Source organism: Salvia splendens, chromosome 10, assembly GCF_004379255.2.
Source record: "Salvia splendens isolate huo1 chromosome 10, SspV2, whole genome shotgun sequence".
NCBI lineage: Eukaryota > Viridiplantae > Streptophyta > Magnoliopsida > Lamiales > Lamiaceae > Salvia > Salvia splendens.
In genome coordinates this window covers 18,283,968-18,300,128 of record NC_056041.1, presented here as the reverse complement: position 1 = coordinate 18,300,128, position 16,161 = coordinate 18,283,968, and the positions used below count along the sequence as shown (strand labels likewise).

Sequence of the window (16,161 nt, the reverse complement as noted above, 5' to 3'; positions counted from 1 at the left end):
CAACCTACATGTAGGAATTTGGATAAAAATCTCACGAGGGAGATGCTCTCAAAGAAGTTCAAAATATCATTTATCAAAGTCTCCCAACAAAAGTCTTACAAAATAGTATTTATAGCTAGGGTTGAAATCCCAAGAAAATGGTTCAAAAAACAAGAGATTCGGCTTAAATAATTAAAACGCCCGGTCGGGCATTTTGGACATGTGAAATCGCCCGGCCGGGCGAACTCTCTGGACTCGTCGCCTGTTGTTGAAAACGTCCGGTCGGGTGTTTTGGAAAGGCGGAATCACCCGACCGGGTGAACTCTTTGGACTCCGCCGTTGCTTTGTCAAACGGCCCGGTCGGGCGTTTTGGGATGATGAGTTCGCCCTACCGTGCGAACTCTCTGAAACGTGGACGACACTCAGCGCACAAACGCTCGATCGGGCGTTTTAGAGGGGTGGATTCGCCCGACCGGGCGTTCAGTTTGCCTCCTCCATTGCCCTCCGGATGAAGTTTGAATCGCCATCCCGAAGCTTTTGTCTCATGGATCTCGTGACGGGCCTTCTGGGCAGCCTAAGGGGAGTCGTGGTCGCGTCCGCCTTGGCCTTGGACCTCCCGTTTGTATCATCCCCCCAAACGGAGTCCATATCACCAACGGCGCCTCCTCCTCCCGCATCACCCTCCACAGCCCCTCCTCCGCCACCGCCTCCTTCACGAAGTCCGACTTCTCCTGCCCCTCCTCCGCCACCGCCTCCTTCACGAAGTCCGACTTCTCCTTGAAATAATTCACGAAAGGCGCTTCCCCTATAGAAGAATATCCTGCGCCGTCCCTGCCGGAAAGCTCCCCATGTACACCACCGACTCTATCCAGCTCATCTCCGCCGTCTCCTTCCGCGCCATCCGGAGCTCCGGAAAATCGGAATCCAGTACTCTCATGAATAAATTCTCGTCGATTTTGTCGGCGATGTGCTGCCATTTGTATAGCGTTTTTGTGGCTCCTTGTTTAAGCGTTCGCGCCACGGTGAAAACCGTTACGGTCGTCCCGTTCCGCTCCATCTCCAGCTCCGGAAACTCGGATGTCACGATTTGGAGAAGCGAATCCGCGCTGCCGAGATACACCCCGTTGTATGCCGTCACTATCGTCCTCTTCTTCCCGGATTCCGCCGTGGCCGCCGGTCTGATCAGCACTCTCATGAATAAATTCTCGTCGATTTTATCGGCGATTTGCTGCCATTTGTATAGCGTCTTTATGGCCCTGTTCTAGCGTTCGCGCCGCGGTGAAAGGCGTTACTGTTGGCGGAACTTTGAGGAGCCGAACCTTCCATGCTAATATAACGCCGAAGCTGCCTCCTCCGCCGCCTCAGATCGCCCAACACGCGTTCTCTCCCATGGATTTCCTGTCGAGGATGTTTCCGTTGGCGTCGACTATTCTCGCATCGACCACGTTGTCAGCGCCGAGGCAGTACTTCCTTATCATCGGGCCGTACACGCCGCCGGTGATGTGGCCGCCGACGCCGAGGCTGGTGCAGAGGCCGGCGGGGAAGGCGTGCGTCTTGCTCTTCTCCGATATTCTGTAATAGAGCTCGCCGATCGTGGCGCGGGCCAACGCCCACGCCGTCTCGGAGCGGAGCTTTCCGAGGTCGAGGAGGATGAACGGCGGCGCCGATTTGAAATCCGATGTGTAGGAGAGGCCTTCGTAGTCGTGGCCGCCGCTCCTCAGGCGGAGGTGGCCTTGGCGCAGACGACGGCGTTTTGGACGTGGGATTCGGTGAGAGGCGTGAAGATGAGAATGGGCTTGGGCTTGGGCTTGGAGGGGAGCAGACATCGGAGGTTTTGGGCCGTGGAGTTCAAAAGGGAAGTGAAGAGTGAGGTTTGGGAGGGGGTGATGAATGTGGACTTTGGGGGAGGACTGTTAAGAGGCTCCTGCTCTTAACGTGAATATCCTGACCAATTCCACCAAGTAACACTCGTTCCGGCGTCTTCCACAAGAAGATCGGCGGCTGAAACAAAATCTGGCGCGAAGATTCACTCTTCGTCGGCAGAATACAAAGGTTCAAAGTATTACGCAATTTCTTGGGCAAAATAATATTCTTCATTCATAAGATTTTCGGAACAATGAAGAGCCCTATTTATAATCTATGGACCCTAGGGTTGGTTCGACCTATCCTAACTACATCGGGAAAGAACCAACAAAGAAAACCCGACGGAAAATAATAAAAACGTTAATTACATAATGACTAACTAATTACCAAAAATAATTAAATAACAAAAATAACTAAATGACCAAAAGACTCTAACTAATCAAAGGAATCGGTTGGGAGGTTTCAACCGATCTCTTGGCCTCAAGCTCCTGCTCGGCACCGCGTCTCTCTCTGCTCTCTCCTCGTTCTCGGCTGGTGCTCGCTCCTCGTCCTCGGCTCTCTCCTCGTTCTCGGCCTCGTTCTCGGCTGGTGCTCGCTCCTCGTCCTCGGCTCTCTCCTCGTTCTCGGATGGTGCTCGCTCCTCGTCCTCGGCTGGCGCTTCCGTCAACTGCTCGCCAGCCGTTTCCCCTGCTACACTCACGTCCAATGGGGTTTGGTGTGGATGCATTCGTAACAACTCCCCCCTCCTTAGCAGCACCCTTGTCCTCAAGGGGGAGATCTGGAAATCGCTTGCGGACTTCCGTCAGCGGCTCCCACGAGGGTGAGTCCGTTCCATCCGACCAACGCACCAACACGTGCTCGACCGCCTTTCCCTCATGCCACATAATCTGAGACTCCAAAATGGCCACCGGATGAACAATGGGTCTGACCCCGCTGAACTTGTCGGGCAGAGGAACCACTTCATCCCCCGCCACGAAAGCGCGCAACAAGCTAACATGGAAAACATTATGCACCCGACTCCCCTCGGGAAGACGCAGCTTGTACGCCACCGGACCTATCTTCTGCAGAATCTCAAAAGGTCCATAAAATCTCTTCGCCAAGTTAGCCGAAACCGGTTTTGCCACCGAGTGCTGACGATACGGCTGCAGTTTCAGCCACACGAAATCCCCCACTTCGAACTCAATGTGGCGGCGATGTTTATTAGCCGACGCTCTCATCCGTTGTTGTGCCCTCTGAAGGTTCCGGCGTAACTCCACCAAGAGCGCACCCCGTTCCTTAATCAAATCTGCCACGTTTGGAGGGGTTTTGGCCGACGGGGGAGCAGCAATCAAGGGTGGCGGCTCTCGGCCATACAGAGCACGGAATGGTGACGTCCCGAGACCCTCATGATGAAAACAATTCAGCGCCAATTCGGCCCAAGGTAGGAAGTTCGACCACGTCGAGGGGCGATCCGCGGTGAATGCGCGGAGGTACTGCTCTAGTCCCTTATTCCGACTCTCCGTCTGGCCGTCGGATTGCGGATGATAGGCCGTCGAGAAGTGCAACTTCGTGCCGCTAAGTCGCAAGATTCCTTCCCACACGGAATTCAAGAAAACCGGGTCCCGATCCGACACTAAAGTCCTTGGAAATCCGTGATGACGGACCACTGTATTGACGAAGAGATGCGCCACGCGCAGGGCGTCAAACCGAGTGGGTAAAGCGGCAAAGTGAGCATATTTGGACAACCTATCCACCACAACCATAATGGTCGTATATCCCCGGGATTGCGGCAGACCCGTTATGAAGTCCATGGAGACATCGTCCCAAACCTGCGACGGGACCGGGAGCGGTTGTAGCAGGCCGGCCGGTTTCTGGGTTGAATACTTCGTAGATTGACAGACGACACACGCGTCTACAAAATCCCGCACCTCTTTCCGCATTTTGGGCCAGTAGAACCCCGCAGCTAACAAACGGAACGTACGCTCATGACCGGGGTGGCCTGCGAGTGGGGTACAATGGTGTTCCTTTAACAGCAACCTCTTCATGGCCGATGACGGGCTGACAAGGACCCGGCGGCCAAAGTAGATCAGACCATCTGTATATGAAAGGTGCGCTGGGGCCTCGCCTTTTTTTATTTTCGCCGCCAGCTCCACCAAATCGCGAAAGGATGCTGTCTCGGAGCGAAGTACCTCCAGCAAGCGCGGTAGGGGATGGGCCACAGCCGTCAACAGCGCCGCTCCCGCGACAGCATCTTCATCTAAAGAAGCCTCCGGTTCACCCGATGGTGTGACCCCCTCCTCCCGACGCGACAGAGCGTCAGCCGCCTTGTTCGATATCCCCTTCTTGTACTCAATTTTAAACTTGTACCCCATCAACTTCCGGACATACATTTGCTGATCCGGCGTGTGAACAACTTGTTGGAACAGTTCCTTCAAACTCTTTTGATCGGAACGAATTACAAACTCCCTCCCCAACAAGTACTAGCGCCATTTTTGGACGGCTTCCACAATAGCAAATAACTCCTTGTGATAAGTGGAAGCAGCTCGTCGACGGGGCCCCAATTTCCTGCTGAAGAAGGCGATCGGATGAGCATCCTGTATGAGCACTGCCCCAATGCCGACATCGGAGGCATCCGTTTCAATACAAAATGGCTTCGAGAAATCGGGCAGACTCAACACCGGCGCCGACGTCATAGCTAACTTGAGAGCTTCGAAGGCGTCCGCTGCCCCGGCATCCCACTCGAAGGCGTCCTTTTTTAAAAGATCAGTAAGGGGAGCTGCAATCATGGCGTAGTTCGCGACGAAGCGGCGATAATACCCGGTCAACCCCAAAAATCCACGTAACTGCCTGACCGACCGCGGGGTAGGCCAAGCGGTCATAGCTTCCAATTTCGCCGGATCCGCCTTCAAGAGGCCCTCCGTAATGAGATGGCCTAAGTACTCGACAGTAGTGCTGCAGAACACGCACTTCGTCAACTTTACGAAGAACTGATGGGACTGTAGTAAGGATAGAACCTCGGACAAGTGTTCGCAATGGGCCTCCAGAGACGGACTGTATATCAAAATATCGTCGAAGAACACGATGACGAATTTTCGGAGTAAGGGCTGAAATATTCCGTTCATGGCTGCCTGAAACGTGGACGGCGCGTTCGTCAGTCCGAAAGGCATGACCAGGAATTCAAAATGCCCATCATGGGTGCGGAATGCAGTCTTAAAAATATCCTCGCCGTTCATCCGAATTTGGTGATATCCCGAACGTAAGTCCAACTTCGTAAAGAACTTGGCCGCACCTAGCTCATCGAATAGTTCATCCGCGGTCGGGATCGGGAAGTGGTCCGGAATAGTCGCCGAGTTCAGGGCACGATAATCTATGCAAAACCTGAAAGAACCATCCTTCTTCCGAATCAACAATACTGGAGACGAGAAAGGGCTCTGGCTTTTCTGTATTATCCCTTGTTCTAACATCTCCTGAACCTGACGCTCGATTTCGTTCTTCTGAAAGTAAGGGTAACGGTATGGTCGCACGTTAATTGGTTTGGTGTTGGGGAGCAAATGGATTTTATGATCGAAAGCTCGCTTAGGGGGCATCCCTACTGGCAACGCGAACACCTGCTGATGAGCCTCCAATACTGCTCTAAACTGTGGCGGTAGATCAGGTGGAAAACACGGTTCGACGGATAACAACTCGCCTGTCCCCGGTTCGGAATCGAAGGGCACAATCTCATAAAATTCGTGTGATGGAGAGTGAGCTGCCAGCTTCATCAATGAATTCAAGGACAGCTGCTGCGGTCCCGGTCTATCCCCCTTCAACACGATCGCATCTTCTCCCCGTCGGAACTCCAGGGTTTTCCCAACAAAATCCGCCGAGATTTTGCCAAGTGATTCGAGCCAGTCCATCCCTAGGATCACATCCGCTCCATGCACTTCCAGAATGTGCAAATCCACCAAAAACTGAGCACCTTGTATAGTCAACTTCGTGCGACGAGACACGTGGGCACATAATAACGAGGCTCCGTTTCCTACGTATACCCGAAAGGGTCGAATAGGTGTCAAAGCGAGCTGGAGGCGCTCCGCAATTCGCGGGTGCAGGAAGTCGTGGGTGCTCCCTGTATCAATAAGTACGCCCACCTCCGTTGATCCAATGTTTCCTGTCACCCTAAATGGCCTAGACCGGCTGTTCCCATTCAACGAATGCAGGTGAGATAGGTCTGCCGTGATAACATGATCATCCTGTAATTGACACTCGGTATCCGGTCGTGTATCCTCGTCATCCTCCTCCCCGACATAACACAACAATTTCACCGCACACACATGTCCCGGGGTATATTTCTCGGGGCAATGCCAACACAACCCCTTCCTCGATCTCTCCGATTTTTCAGCCAGCGAAACCCTGACTGGAGCAAAGCGAGTGTTGGTCGATGGCGCCCCAGTCGGTGGTGGGGCGGAGCTGGTCGTCGGGGCCCCCGCAGCGAGCCGGGAGTCCCTGTTCTGCCACTGCCGCTTCTGGGTTGCAGCAGCCTGCTGCGCGCGCTGCTCCTGACTTGCTCCCAACCGCAGCGCCAGCGCCATTGCCTCGGCTAGTGATTGCGGTTGTTGCAACTCCACCGTCTCCTGGAGCGGTTGTTTCAAACCCTCAATAAAGATTGGGATCAATGCCTCGTCCGAAAGACCTTGGACTCTGTCCAAATACCTCTCAAAGGTGTTGTGATATTCAGTAACAGAGCCCGTTTGTACCAATTTCGCAAGGGGACCCGTATAATTCTTGAAACTCTGAGGATCAAAGCGATGACGTACGTCCTCCAAAAATTCGGGCCAAGTAACGTAGGGATTGTTCTTCTGATAGTTAAAAATCCATTCTGCCGCCGGAGGTTCGAATAACATAACTGTGTAATGTAGCCTGTCCTCCTCGGGCATCAGTTTGTGATTAAAGTAATATTCGACGCGTGATATCCAATTCGTCGCATTTGAGCCGTCGAAGTGCGGTGCCCGCATAGTGACGCCCGTGTTGTCATCACCTCCATGTCTCCAAGCACCCTGCTCCCGATGTCGGGGACTGTCCCACACCGTTGGGCGGCGAGTAGGGCCCCCTTTCAGACGCGCAGAGGGCCGGTCCCAACTTGTCGTGCGCCGCGGGCGTGTATCGGGCGATGCTCCCTCCTCTCGTCGATAAGAATCACGCCCTCTATACACGTCCTTTCGCCCGCCCCGTGGCGGTCGCCCTCCGCGATAACCTGCCTGACGTCTAGGTTTACAATCCTTGGGCTGGCCGTGCGGATCGCGATAAGAACGATACTCGCGATCGTCGGAATCGGACTCCTCAACCGAGAGATCATCCTCCTGTAGGGGTCGACCCTCCATATTATCCATCCGACGATCAGAATTATCCATACGCATCTCCAATTGATCGAAACGAGACATAATTTGATCAAACCCTAGTTTGAAAGGGTCGACGTCCCCTTCACGAGTAACCCCGCGCGCCTGCTCCTGCGGCTGACCCGCGTTCTCCCGAATCACAACCCCAGATTGGCGGCGAGATGAGCCGATTCCCAATTCCGTCGCGTTGCCCCCTGTCAGCGGCGGGCGAGACGGGTTGTTGACGTCCAACACATCCATGAGTACGGGATGAAAGCACCACTTGTTAAGAGGCTCCTGCTCTTAACGTGAATATCCTGACCAATTCCACCAAGTAACACTCGTTCCGGCGTCTTCCACAAGAAGATCGGCGGCTGAAACAAAATCTGGCGCGAAGATTCACTCTTCGTCGGCAGAATACAAAGGTTCAAAGTATTACGCAATTTCTTGGGCAAAATAATATTCTTCATTCATAAGATTTTCGGAACAATGAAGAGCCCTATTTATAATCTATGGACCCTAGGGTTGGTTCGACCTATCCTAACTACATCGGGAAAGAACCAACAAAGAAAACCCGACGGAAAATAATAAAAACGTTAATTACATAATGACTAACTAATTACCAAAAATAATTAAATAACAAAAATAACTAAATGACCAAAAGACTCTAACTAATCAAAGGAATCGGTTGGGAGGTTTCAACCGATCTCTTGGCCTCAAGCTCCTGCTCGGCACCGCGTCTCTCTCTGCTCTCTCCTCGTTCTCGGCTGGTGCTCGCTCCTCGTCCTCGGCTCTCTCCTCGTTCTCGGCCTCGTTCTCGGCTGGTGCTCGCTCCTCGTCCTCGGCTCTCTCCTCGTTCTCGGATGGTGCTCGCTCCTCGTCCTCGGCTGGCGCTTCCGTCAACTGCTCGCCAGCCGTTTCCCCTGCTACACTCACGTCCAATGGGGTTGGTGTGGATGCATTCGTAACAAGGACATTTAGCGGCGTGTTTGGCTACGCATTTTGGGAAGGAATCTTGGATTTCTGCGGCGGTTGAGATTGAGAGTAGCAGTAGAAATGAGGCGAGGATTGTTGAGAGGTGAGGACTCATTTTTGGTGTGTTTAATTTCTTAATGTTGATGGAGGAGTGCTGTATTTTTAGAGAGATGGATCATCTTTGATTATCGATTAAACTTGATTACATGCGTCAGCTGTAAGCCTGTAACGTAATACGTGTTCATTTTTATTTGATTAAATTAACTTGTCGATTTTCATTTTTGCTGTATCATTAAATTGAAATTTAAGACACTATATTATTTAAATACTCCCTCCGTCCCACAAAGATTGTCCCATTTTTTCATTTTCGTCCGTCCCACAAAATTTGTCTCATCTCATTTTTACCATTTTTGGTTGTGGACCACATATTCCACTAACTCAATCCTATTCACATTTTATTATAAAACTAATATATAAAAGTAGGACTCACATTCCACTAACTTTTTCAACTCACTTTTCATTATATTTCTTAAAATCCGTGACCGATCAAAGTGAGACAATCTTTATGGGACGGAAAGAGTAATTACATTCATGTATAATAAACAAGATTTCGATTTTTTGGTTTCACAGGAGTAAAAATTGTACTCCATCAATCAGATTGTATATATTAATGATATTTTTTAGGTAATATCCATTATCGTGCAATAAAGGTGTATGCTATAGTTTGGCATTCGATTTCATTCATAAATTTTGTTTGCCTGTTATAGTAAACCAGATCGATTTTCTAAATAAATTGCGTACTATTATTCTCTCCATTAATCAAAACCCGAATTTATAATATTCTCTCCATCGAACGAAAGATATCTCAATTTTTTTTGTACTATGTTCTAACAAAAATATCATATTTTTATTTTTTTGAAAAAAATAAAGCCTTACTAATATATAAAATTATCTTTTCTCACTTCGTAATTACTCCAATTATGATCTCTATATTAATAAAATCAACTATCTCCCAACTAATAAGTGCGTGGACATATTATTATATATAAGAGTTTAATTGTATTTTATGCATAAGGATTTGAATTTATTTTTATTTTAAAGAAACTAAAAATAGTTTTTTGAATAATGATTTTTGCTACTATTTATTAATTCCTCACAAAACAATAATCATATATCTCAGGACATAGTGAACATGGACGTATGTAATCTTCTTTAAAGTATTTTTATGCTATTATTTTATAATTTTTTTTAGAGAATTATTTTAAAACTTTTTCTTTGCATCTTTTCACTCTTTTATACTACCTTAAACTATTTTTATCGATCTATCTACATTTATTATTTGTTTGGTGAGAATCTATCTACATTTATTATTTCTCTCTAATATATTGAGATTCATTGCACTGTATTTATTACTTTTCGCCTTCTTCTTTACATGGAAAGTAATTAGGACCACTATTGCAATAAAAGTTATTCGTAATTATATGAAAAAGGAAATGAATTATTCTCGGTTCTAAGGATAAAAATTTGGTCTAAAATCAACTGTCAAATGTCGTTTTTAAGATGCATACAAAACTTGGTAAATTAATTATTCTCTAGATGAATGCACTTCCATTTAAAAAAAAAAGAAAAACTGTTAGAAAATAGTTATTATTATGATAAATAATTAAAAAGTTACTACTATTTTACAAATAAAAATTAATACTCTTTTAAATTAAAATTAATGTTCTGATTAACAAAATGATACTTAGCATAATATAATTTATTGTACTGATCATTTCATACATTAATCGAACTCTAGGGTAAATTATTATTGATACAGTTCAATTCAAAATTTAGCTTGAACCCTAATTAACGTGCCCACTAAAGCCCAACTAAAATTTATCTCCGCCATTTCGTATTAATTTTATGAGCCCATACTGGACATTATTCAGTTTGCAGGATTATATCTCATAATTAAATTTGTATTATGTTTGGTTAATGAGATTGAATCCTATAATTGAATTCTAGATGGGTAATCATATTAGTCATAGTTAAATCTCTCCTACTAAATAATCTCATAATTTAATCTTAAATTATAACTATTTTATCAAGTAAATTATCAATTAACTTTGACTATCAATTAAATTTGATTACATTAGATTTGATTGCACTAGTAAATATATTAATGACAAATTTTTCAGGCAATATCTATTATCGGGCATTAAAGGTATATGCTATAGTTTTGATAATATTCGATTTCATGCACAAATTCTATTATCGGGCATTAAAGGTATATGCTATAGTTTTGATAATATTCGATTTCATGCACAAATTTTGTGTGCCTGATGTAGAAAATCATGTTCGTTTTATCCAAATAAATTACTTACCATGTTAATTACTGTGAATAAACTCGAACAAGATCGAAAGCAAGAAAACAAGAACTCGGGCAATTACGTGGTTCGACTCTAGGCCTACGTCCATGGGCGAAACTGGTGTGTGTGTTTATTGATCACTCAAGAAGAATTACAAGAATCAATCAAGACTCAATGTTTACAAGATGAAGATCACACTATCTCTCAACTCGCTCGAAGATGAAATGTACTCCGAGAGCTAAACACGCACAGTTGGAGAACTCTCTACTTCTCTCTTGAAACTTTTCTAACTAACTAAGACTCTCTCATTCAACCGTGTATTTATACACTGTTACATCAACTAGAGAGGAACTCAATCAGCTCAACCGCTTCTCTTCAGTTTGTCTCCGAAGTTAGTTATAACTTCCAACGGCTATCTCAACTTCATGCTTTCACTGCTGCAACGGCTATATTTCTGATGTGTATTGGAATTTGTCAGCTCAATTACTAACAATTACCGTTAATCAGAATCCATCTTGTTGAAGAGGGCAATCTCAAATCTGCATGGATATAAAGGGAAGGCTACACGAATGCATGAGAGCAAGGATGAGTTGAGGAGCAAAAATATCTTCTGCTTAGCTGTCACCCAGCTGGATCCTAGTCAGCTACAAGTGTGAACACGAGAGAGTTAGTTAGTTAGTTGTTAGTTAGAGCTCTGTTTCTTCTCTTTCGTTCTAGCTTAGACTTCTTAGTATAAATAGCTATCTTAGTTTGTAATTTGTATGATTTGAGATTGATCAATAAAATTCCCTTTTCTCCCATTTTGTTTGATATGTTTGAGTTCAACATTTTCTACATGGTATCAAAGCGCTATTGTTCAACATTCTTGTGTTGAAACTCCTCAGCAAAACGCTAGAGTTGAGAGAAAGCTTAAACATCTTCTTAATGTTGCTAGAAGCTTACTCTTCCAATCACATCTACCTATACATTTCTGGGGGGATTGTATTCTCAGTGCGTCTTACCTAATAAACATAACTCCTTCTTCTGTGTTACCTGATAATCTCACTCCTTTTCACATGCTCTTTGAAAAACCCCCATCATACACTCATTTGAGAGTGATTGGTTGTCTCTGCTATGTTTCTTCATTGCATAGAGGCAGAGATAAATTCTCTCCCAGAGTCATTAAGTGTGTCTTTCTGGGATATCCTACTGGGTACCAGGGCTACAAACTTCTCAACCTTGACACTATGCAAGAAATAATTTCCAGACATGTTGTCTTTCATGAAAACTCTTTCCCTCTGGCTCATCTTCCATCCTCCAACTCTCCTGATCTGATTTCATCACCTCATCATCCACCTTCTCAACACACCACCAATCAATCAAACCCCTCAGCACCCATAACTTATGACCAACACACTCCCTCAGAACCTTCTGTCACCAGATCTGGCAGACAGACTAAAGCTCCATCTCATCTAACCGATTTCATTTGTAATTCTGTTGCTTCCTCCACTCTCCATCCCATATCAGCCCATTTCACTTTATCCAAACTCAGGCCTGAATATCTCAAATACTTTGTCCTTATGTCAGCCATCTATGAACCTAACACATATAAACAAGCCTCTCAAATCAAAGAGTGGCAGTTGGCTATGCAAGATGAGTTATCAGCCTTCATTAGGACTGATACATGGTACATAACTGTTCTACCACCAGGGAAGATTCCTATTGATTGTAAATGGATTTATAAAGTGAAATACCATGTTGATGCCACAGTGGAGAGATACAAAGCTAGGCTTGTGGCTAAGGGTTTCACTCAACTTGAAGGAGTTGATTTTCTGGACACTTTCTCTCTAGTTGCAAAGCTAACCACGGTTAAAATGATGCTTGCCTTGGCTGCTATCAATGGATGGTCTTTATCACATTTGGATGTCAATAACGCTTTTCTATATGGGGATCTAGAGGAGGAAATTTGTATGACTCTTCCTCCTGGCCTTGAAGTGGACAGACTTACTGTTGAGGGGGCCTCTCCTGACTCAACACTAGTCTGTAGATTAAAGAAATCCCTCTACGGCCTCAAACAAGCCTCTAGGCAATGGTACCTCAAGCTATCAGAGGTCCTCAAAGAATTTGGACTACATCAATCCACCTCTGACCATTCCTTCTTCTACAAATCTGATGCAGCAACAGGCTTCTTTGGCATGGTAGTATATGTTGATGATATTTTGGTGGCCACCTCAGATCCTCAGATAACTGAAGACTTCAAAAGCTTCTTATCCAAACACTTCAAATTCAAGGACTTAGGAGCACCAAAATACTTTCTTGGTATTGAAATTGCTAGAAACAAGAAGGGGATTCAGATATCACAAAGGAAATATGCAATGGATTTGATTAATGATGCAGGACTCTTAGGTTGCAAGCCTTCAACAATACCTATGGATCCTACAAAGAAGTTGCAACTGGATTCTGGTGCATTGTTAGAAGATGCATCAAAATATAGAAGACTAATTGGAAGGCTCCTGTATCTGTGCATCACTAGACCTGACATCACTTATGTTGTGCATAAGTTGAGTCAATATGTCTCTAAACCATGCGAGGATCACTGGAATGCAGCTGAAAAGGTCTTGAAGTACTTGAAGAAAACTCCAGGCCATGGACTTTTCTTCTCCAGTTGCAGCAAACCATCTTTGAGCATTTTCTCAGATGATGATTGGGCTGCCTACCCGGATACAAGGAAATCCATGACTGGATACTGTTTGTTTCTTGGTAATTCTTTAATCTCATGGAAGGCCAAGAAACAAAATACAATATCTAGGTCCTCTGCAGAAGCAGAATATCGTGCAATGGCTCAAGCTACTTGTGAGGTTGTGTGGGCCAAGAACTTACTTGAAGAATTTGGAGTAAAATCTGAGAAAGCTGTGCCACTATATTGTGACAATCAATCGGCTATCTACATATGTTCTAATCCGGTATTTCATGAAAGAACAAAGCACATAGATATTGATTGTCACACAATCAGAGAAAAGTATTTACAAGGGATCATCAAACCTCTACATATCAGAAATAATCTCCAAATAGCTGACATTTTCACCAAACCATTGGGAGAAACAGCCTTTCTATCTATATTGGACAAGATGAACTTTTCTAGTCTATATAGTCCATCTTGACGGGGCATGTTGAAGAGGGCAATCTCACGTCTGCATGGATATAAAGGGAAGGCTACACGAATGCATGAGAGCAAGGATGAGTTGAGGAGCAAAAATATCTTCTGCTTAGCTGTCACCCAGCTGGATCCTAGTCAGCTACAAGTGTGAACACGAGGGAGTTAGTTAGTTGTTAGTTAGAGCTCTGTTTCTTCTCTTTCGTTTTAGCTTAGACTTCTTAGTATAAATAGCTATCTTAGTTTGTAATTTGTATGATTTGAGATTGATCAATAAAATTCCCTTTTCTCCCATTTTGTTTGATATGTTTGAGTTCAACATTTTCTACACATCTATAGTATAACATATCCTTTGTTCAATGAAAAAACAATAACATACATATATAGATGATATTTATTAATTCAAAGGAAGTGCATCAATTCATGTAGTGTGATCAATGGAGTACAAGACGGAGGATATCGCCCCCAAATTTAAAAGAATTCTGAAACTCATCAAGGCATCGATTCTTCTCCTCCCTACTCCATCTCTGCATGTTTGAACTAATTAATTAGTTAATTCAATATAAATTAAGTGGAATATAAGTAGTTATAATTAGTTCGTACGTACTTCCCCAAGTGTGTTGAGCTTATCTCGAACATTCTGCAGTAATTGTGGCAGCTCTTCTTCATATTTATAGAACTCCAATTCCTTACCATTCAGAATCTTCTCCTCCACCTAGCTACTTGTAACCAAATTTAGAATATCTATCTATATATATATAATTGGTTTCTGAATTATACTCAAATCTAGTTGAATTTGGCTGACCTTTTTACCAATCATCCTACCACCGGCAGTGTGACCGAAATAAATCATATAGAAATGGCAAAGGAAGGCGTGTGGCTCGTTTTCAGACAAGTGATAAAGGTATTGAGCATAGTTTATTCCAAGAGATGATGGTTGTGGGATAACATAACCTTGTTGTTCAAACCACTCCATGTCTTTTGCAATTCTCTCTGATCTCTCCAACCCTGTATTCCTCAATTCTGCATCTGTATCCATAACTTCACATGTTAATTCCCCTTTCAATCTGTTATGAATTAGATCAAACATATCCCATAGTTTGTTATGACAGAGAGCTTATTTAATTTATAAACTCTACACCACAATTACCACACATAAATAATAATCGATGTAGAATATTGGAGACTGAATAAATATACTATATTTGGAAAAGGAATTAGCTCACAGTGAGGGAAGACAGGTTGGTCAACAGTGTTCTCGAGAGCTTCATAAATCAACTTAGTATTCGCCAAGAAGCTCAAGTAGCCTTCAAGAGTAGGCTCCCATGTAGCGATGGCAAGGCCGGCTGGCTCCTTCTCCCCCGGCTTATTCTTGTGCAGCTTCATTGCCGCCATTTTCATCTCATCTGAGAATTTCTTCCCAGATTTAGGGTTAGGGTTCTTCCCTGCTGAAACCACCACCATCTTCCATTTCTTGGAGGATGAGAGAGCTCGAGGTTTTATCATCGGTTGAGGGGGTTTGTTGAATAGGGAGATCATGGAAGCCATAGCCAACCAAGAATAGTACTAGTAGTTAATAGAATAGCAAAGCATGAATTTATATACTGCGTGTAGATCCATTTTCTATAATAAAAAAAGTAAATAGGTACCGATCCCAATTCGGTCAACTAGGTCAAACAGATTTGCTATCTAATTTTGTGATACTTCCTAGCATCCACTACACTGTCTCCCCACCGTTCCTTAACAGTTCCTTAAACTACTATTCGCGGGCCTCCCATTGTACTTTTTAACTCCATTCCTTAACTAAGGAACGGAACCTGCAACCCTCCGTTCCTTATCTGTTTCTTAACCGTTCCTTAAATTACTATTCATTCAATTTCATTTTTTATTTTTATTTCCAACCCAATTCAGTTAAAACAAACACACTTCATTAAAAAACACACAACATAAAAAAAATTACAACTTAAAATTCTAAAAAATAAAAAACACACAATTAAAATCCTAAAAAATTAAACGTTGCATAATTTAAAATACAAATTTAAAGAAAATAAAAAAACTACTCCGACGGCGCATCATCCCCCGAAGGCGGTCGAGGTGGAGGGGGAGTCGGAAGGCCAAGTTGTGCTGTCATATGCACAATTCCGTTCCACCAGGCCGCATATTGGGAGGGCGTGAAGAGGGAAGTGTCCGTCATTGTGGCGGTCATGTACACCGCCATAAGGGTGTTCGAGCCTCCCCCGAGCACGCCTGGCTTGATTCGCCTCGGCCCTTCCTCGCTCTAGCCGCCTTCGCCGCCTTCGTCCCTTGTGGCCGACGGCGCCCACGGCTGGATCCCCGTCATCGCCGGCCGTACCCGCAAACTCCTGCGTGCACCCTCTTGTCCGCCGCTGCCCTCACCGGTGTCACCAGACGAGTATTGGCCACTCGCTGTGTGCTTCGTGCGCTTCGAGGTTGAGCCCGAGCTGGAGCGGACACCGCTGGCCCACCTTTTCTCGTCCTTGACAACCTGCCATATATCAACAAATCTGAA

At 45.0% G+C, this 16,161-nt stretch overlaps 1 protein-coding gene across 1 annotated transcript; it reads right to left on the bottom strand.

The window, feature by feature from the left end:
- Positions 1-14,052: 14,052 nt before the first annotated feature.
- On the bottom strand, positions 14,053-15,184 carry LOC121751237 (heme oxygenase 1, chloroplastic-like). Its single transcript, XM_042145946.1, has 4 exons — positions 14,858-15,184; positions 14,437-14,660; positions 14,239-14,346; positions 14,053-14,158 (listed from the first exon to the last, which is right to left on the bottom strand). The coding sequence occupies exons 1-4, from the start codon at positions 15,177-15,179 to the stop codon at positions 14,066-14,068; spliced, it is 747 nt and encodes a 248-aa protein (XP_042001880.1). The 5' UTR covers positions 15,180-15,184; the 3' UTR covers positions 14,053-14,065.
- Between the last annotated feature and the right edge of the window lie 977 nt (positions 15,185-16,161).

Coding starts and splice junctions, on each gene's coding strand:
- LOC121751237 (XM_042145946.1), bottom strand. CDS start 15,179: ATGGCTTCCATGATCTCCCTATTCAACAAACCCCCTCAACCGATGATA. Junction 14,661..14,857: donor CCAACCTGTCTTCCCTCACT/GTGAGCTAATTC, acceptor TTATGGATACAG/ATGCAGAATTGAGGAATACA. Junction 14,347..14,436: donor GTAGGATGATTGGTAAAAAG/GTCAGCCAAATT, acceptor ACAAGTAGCTAG/GTGGAGGAGAAGATTCTGAA.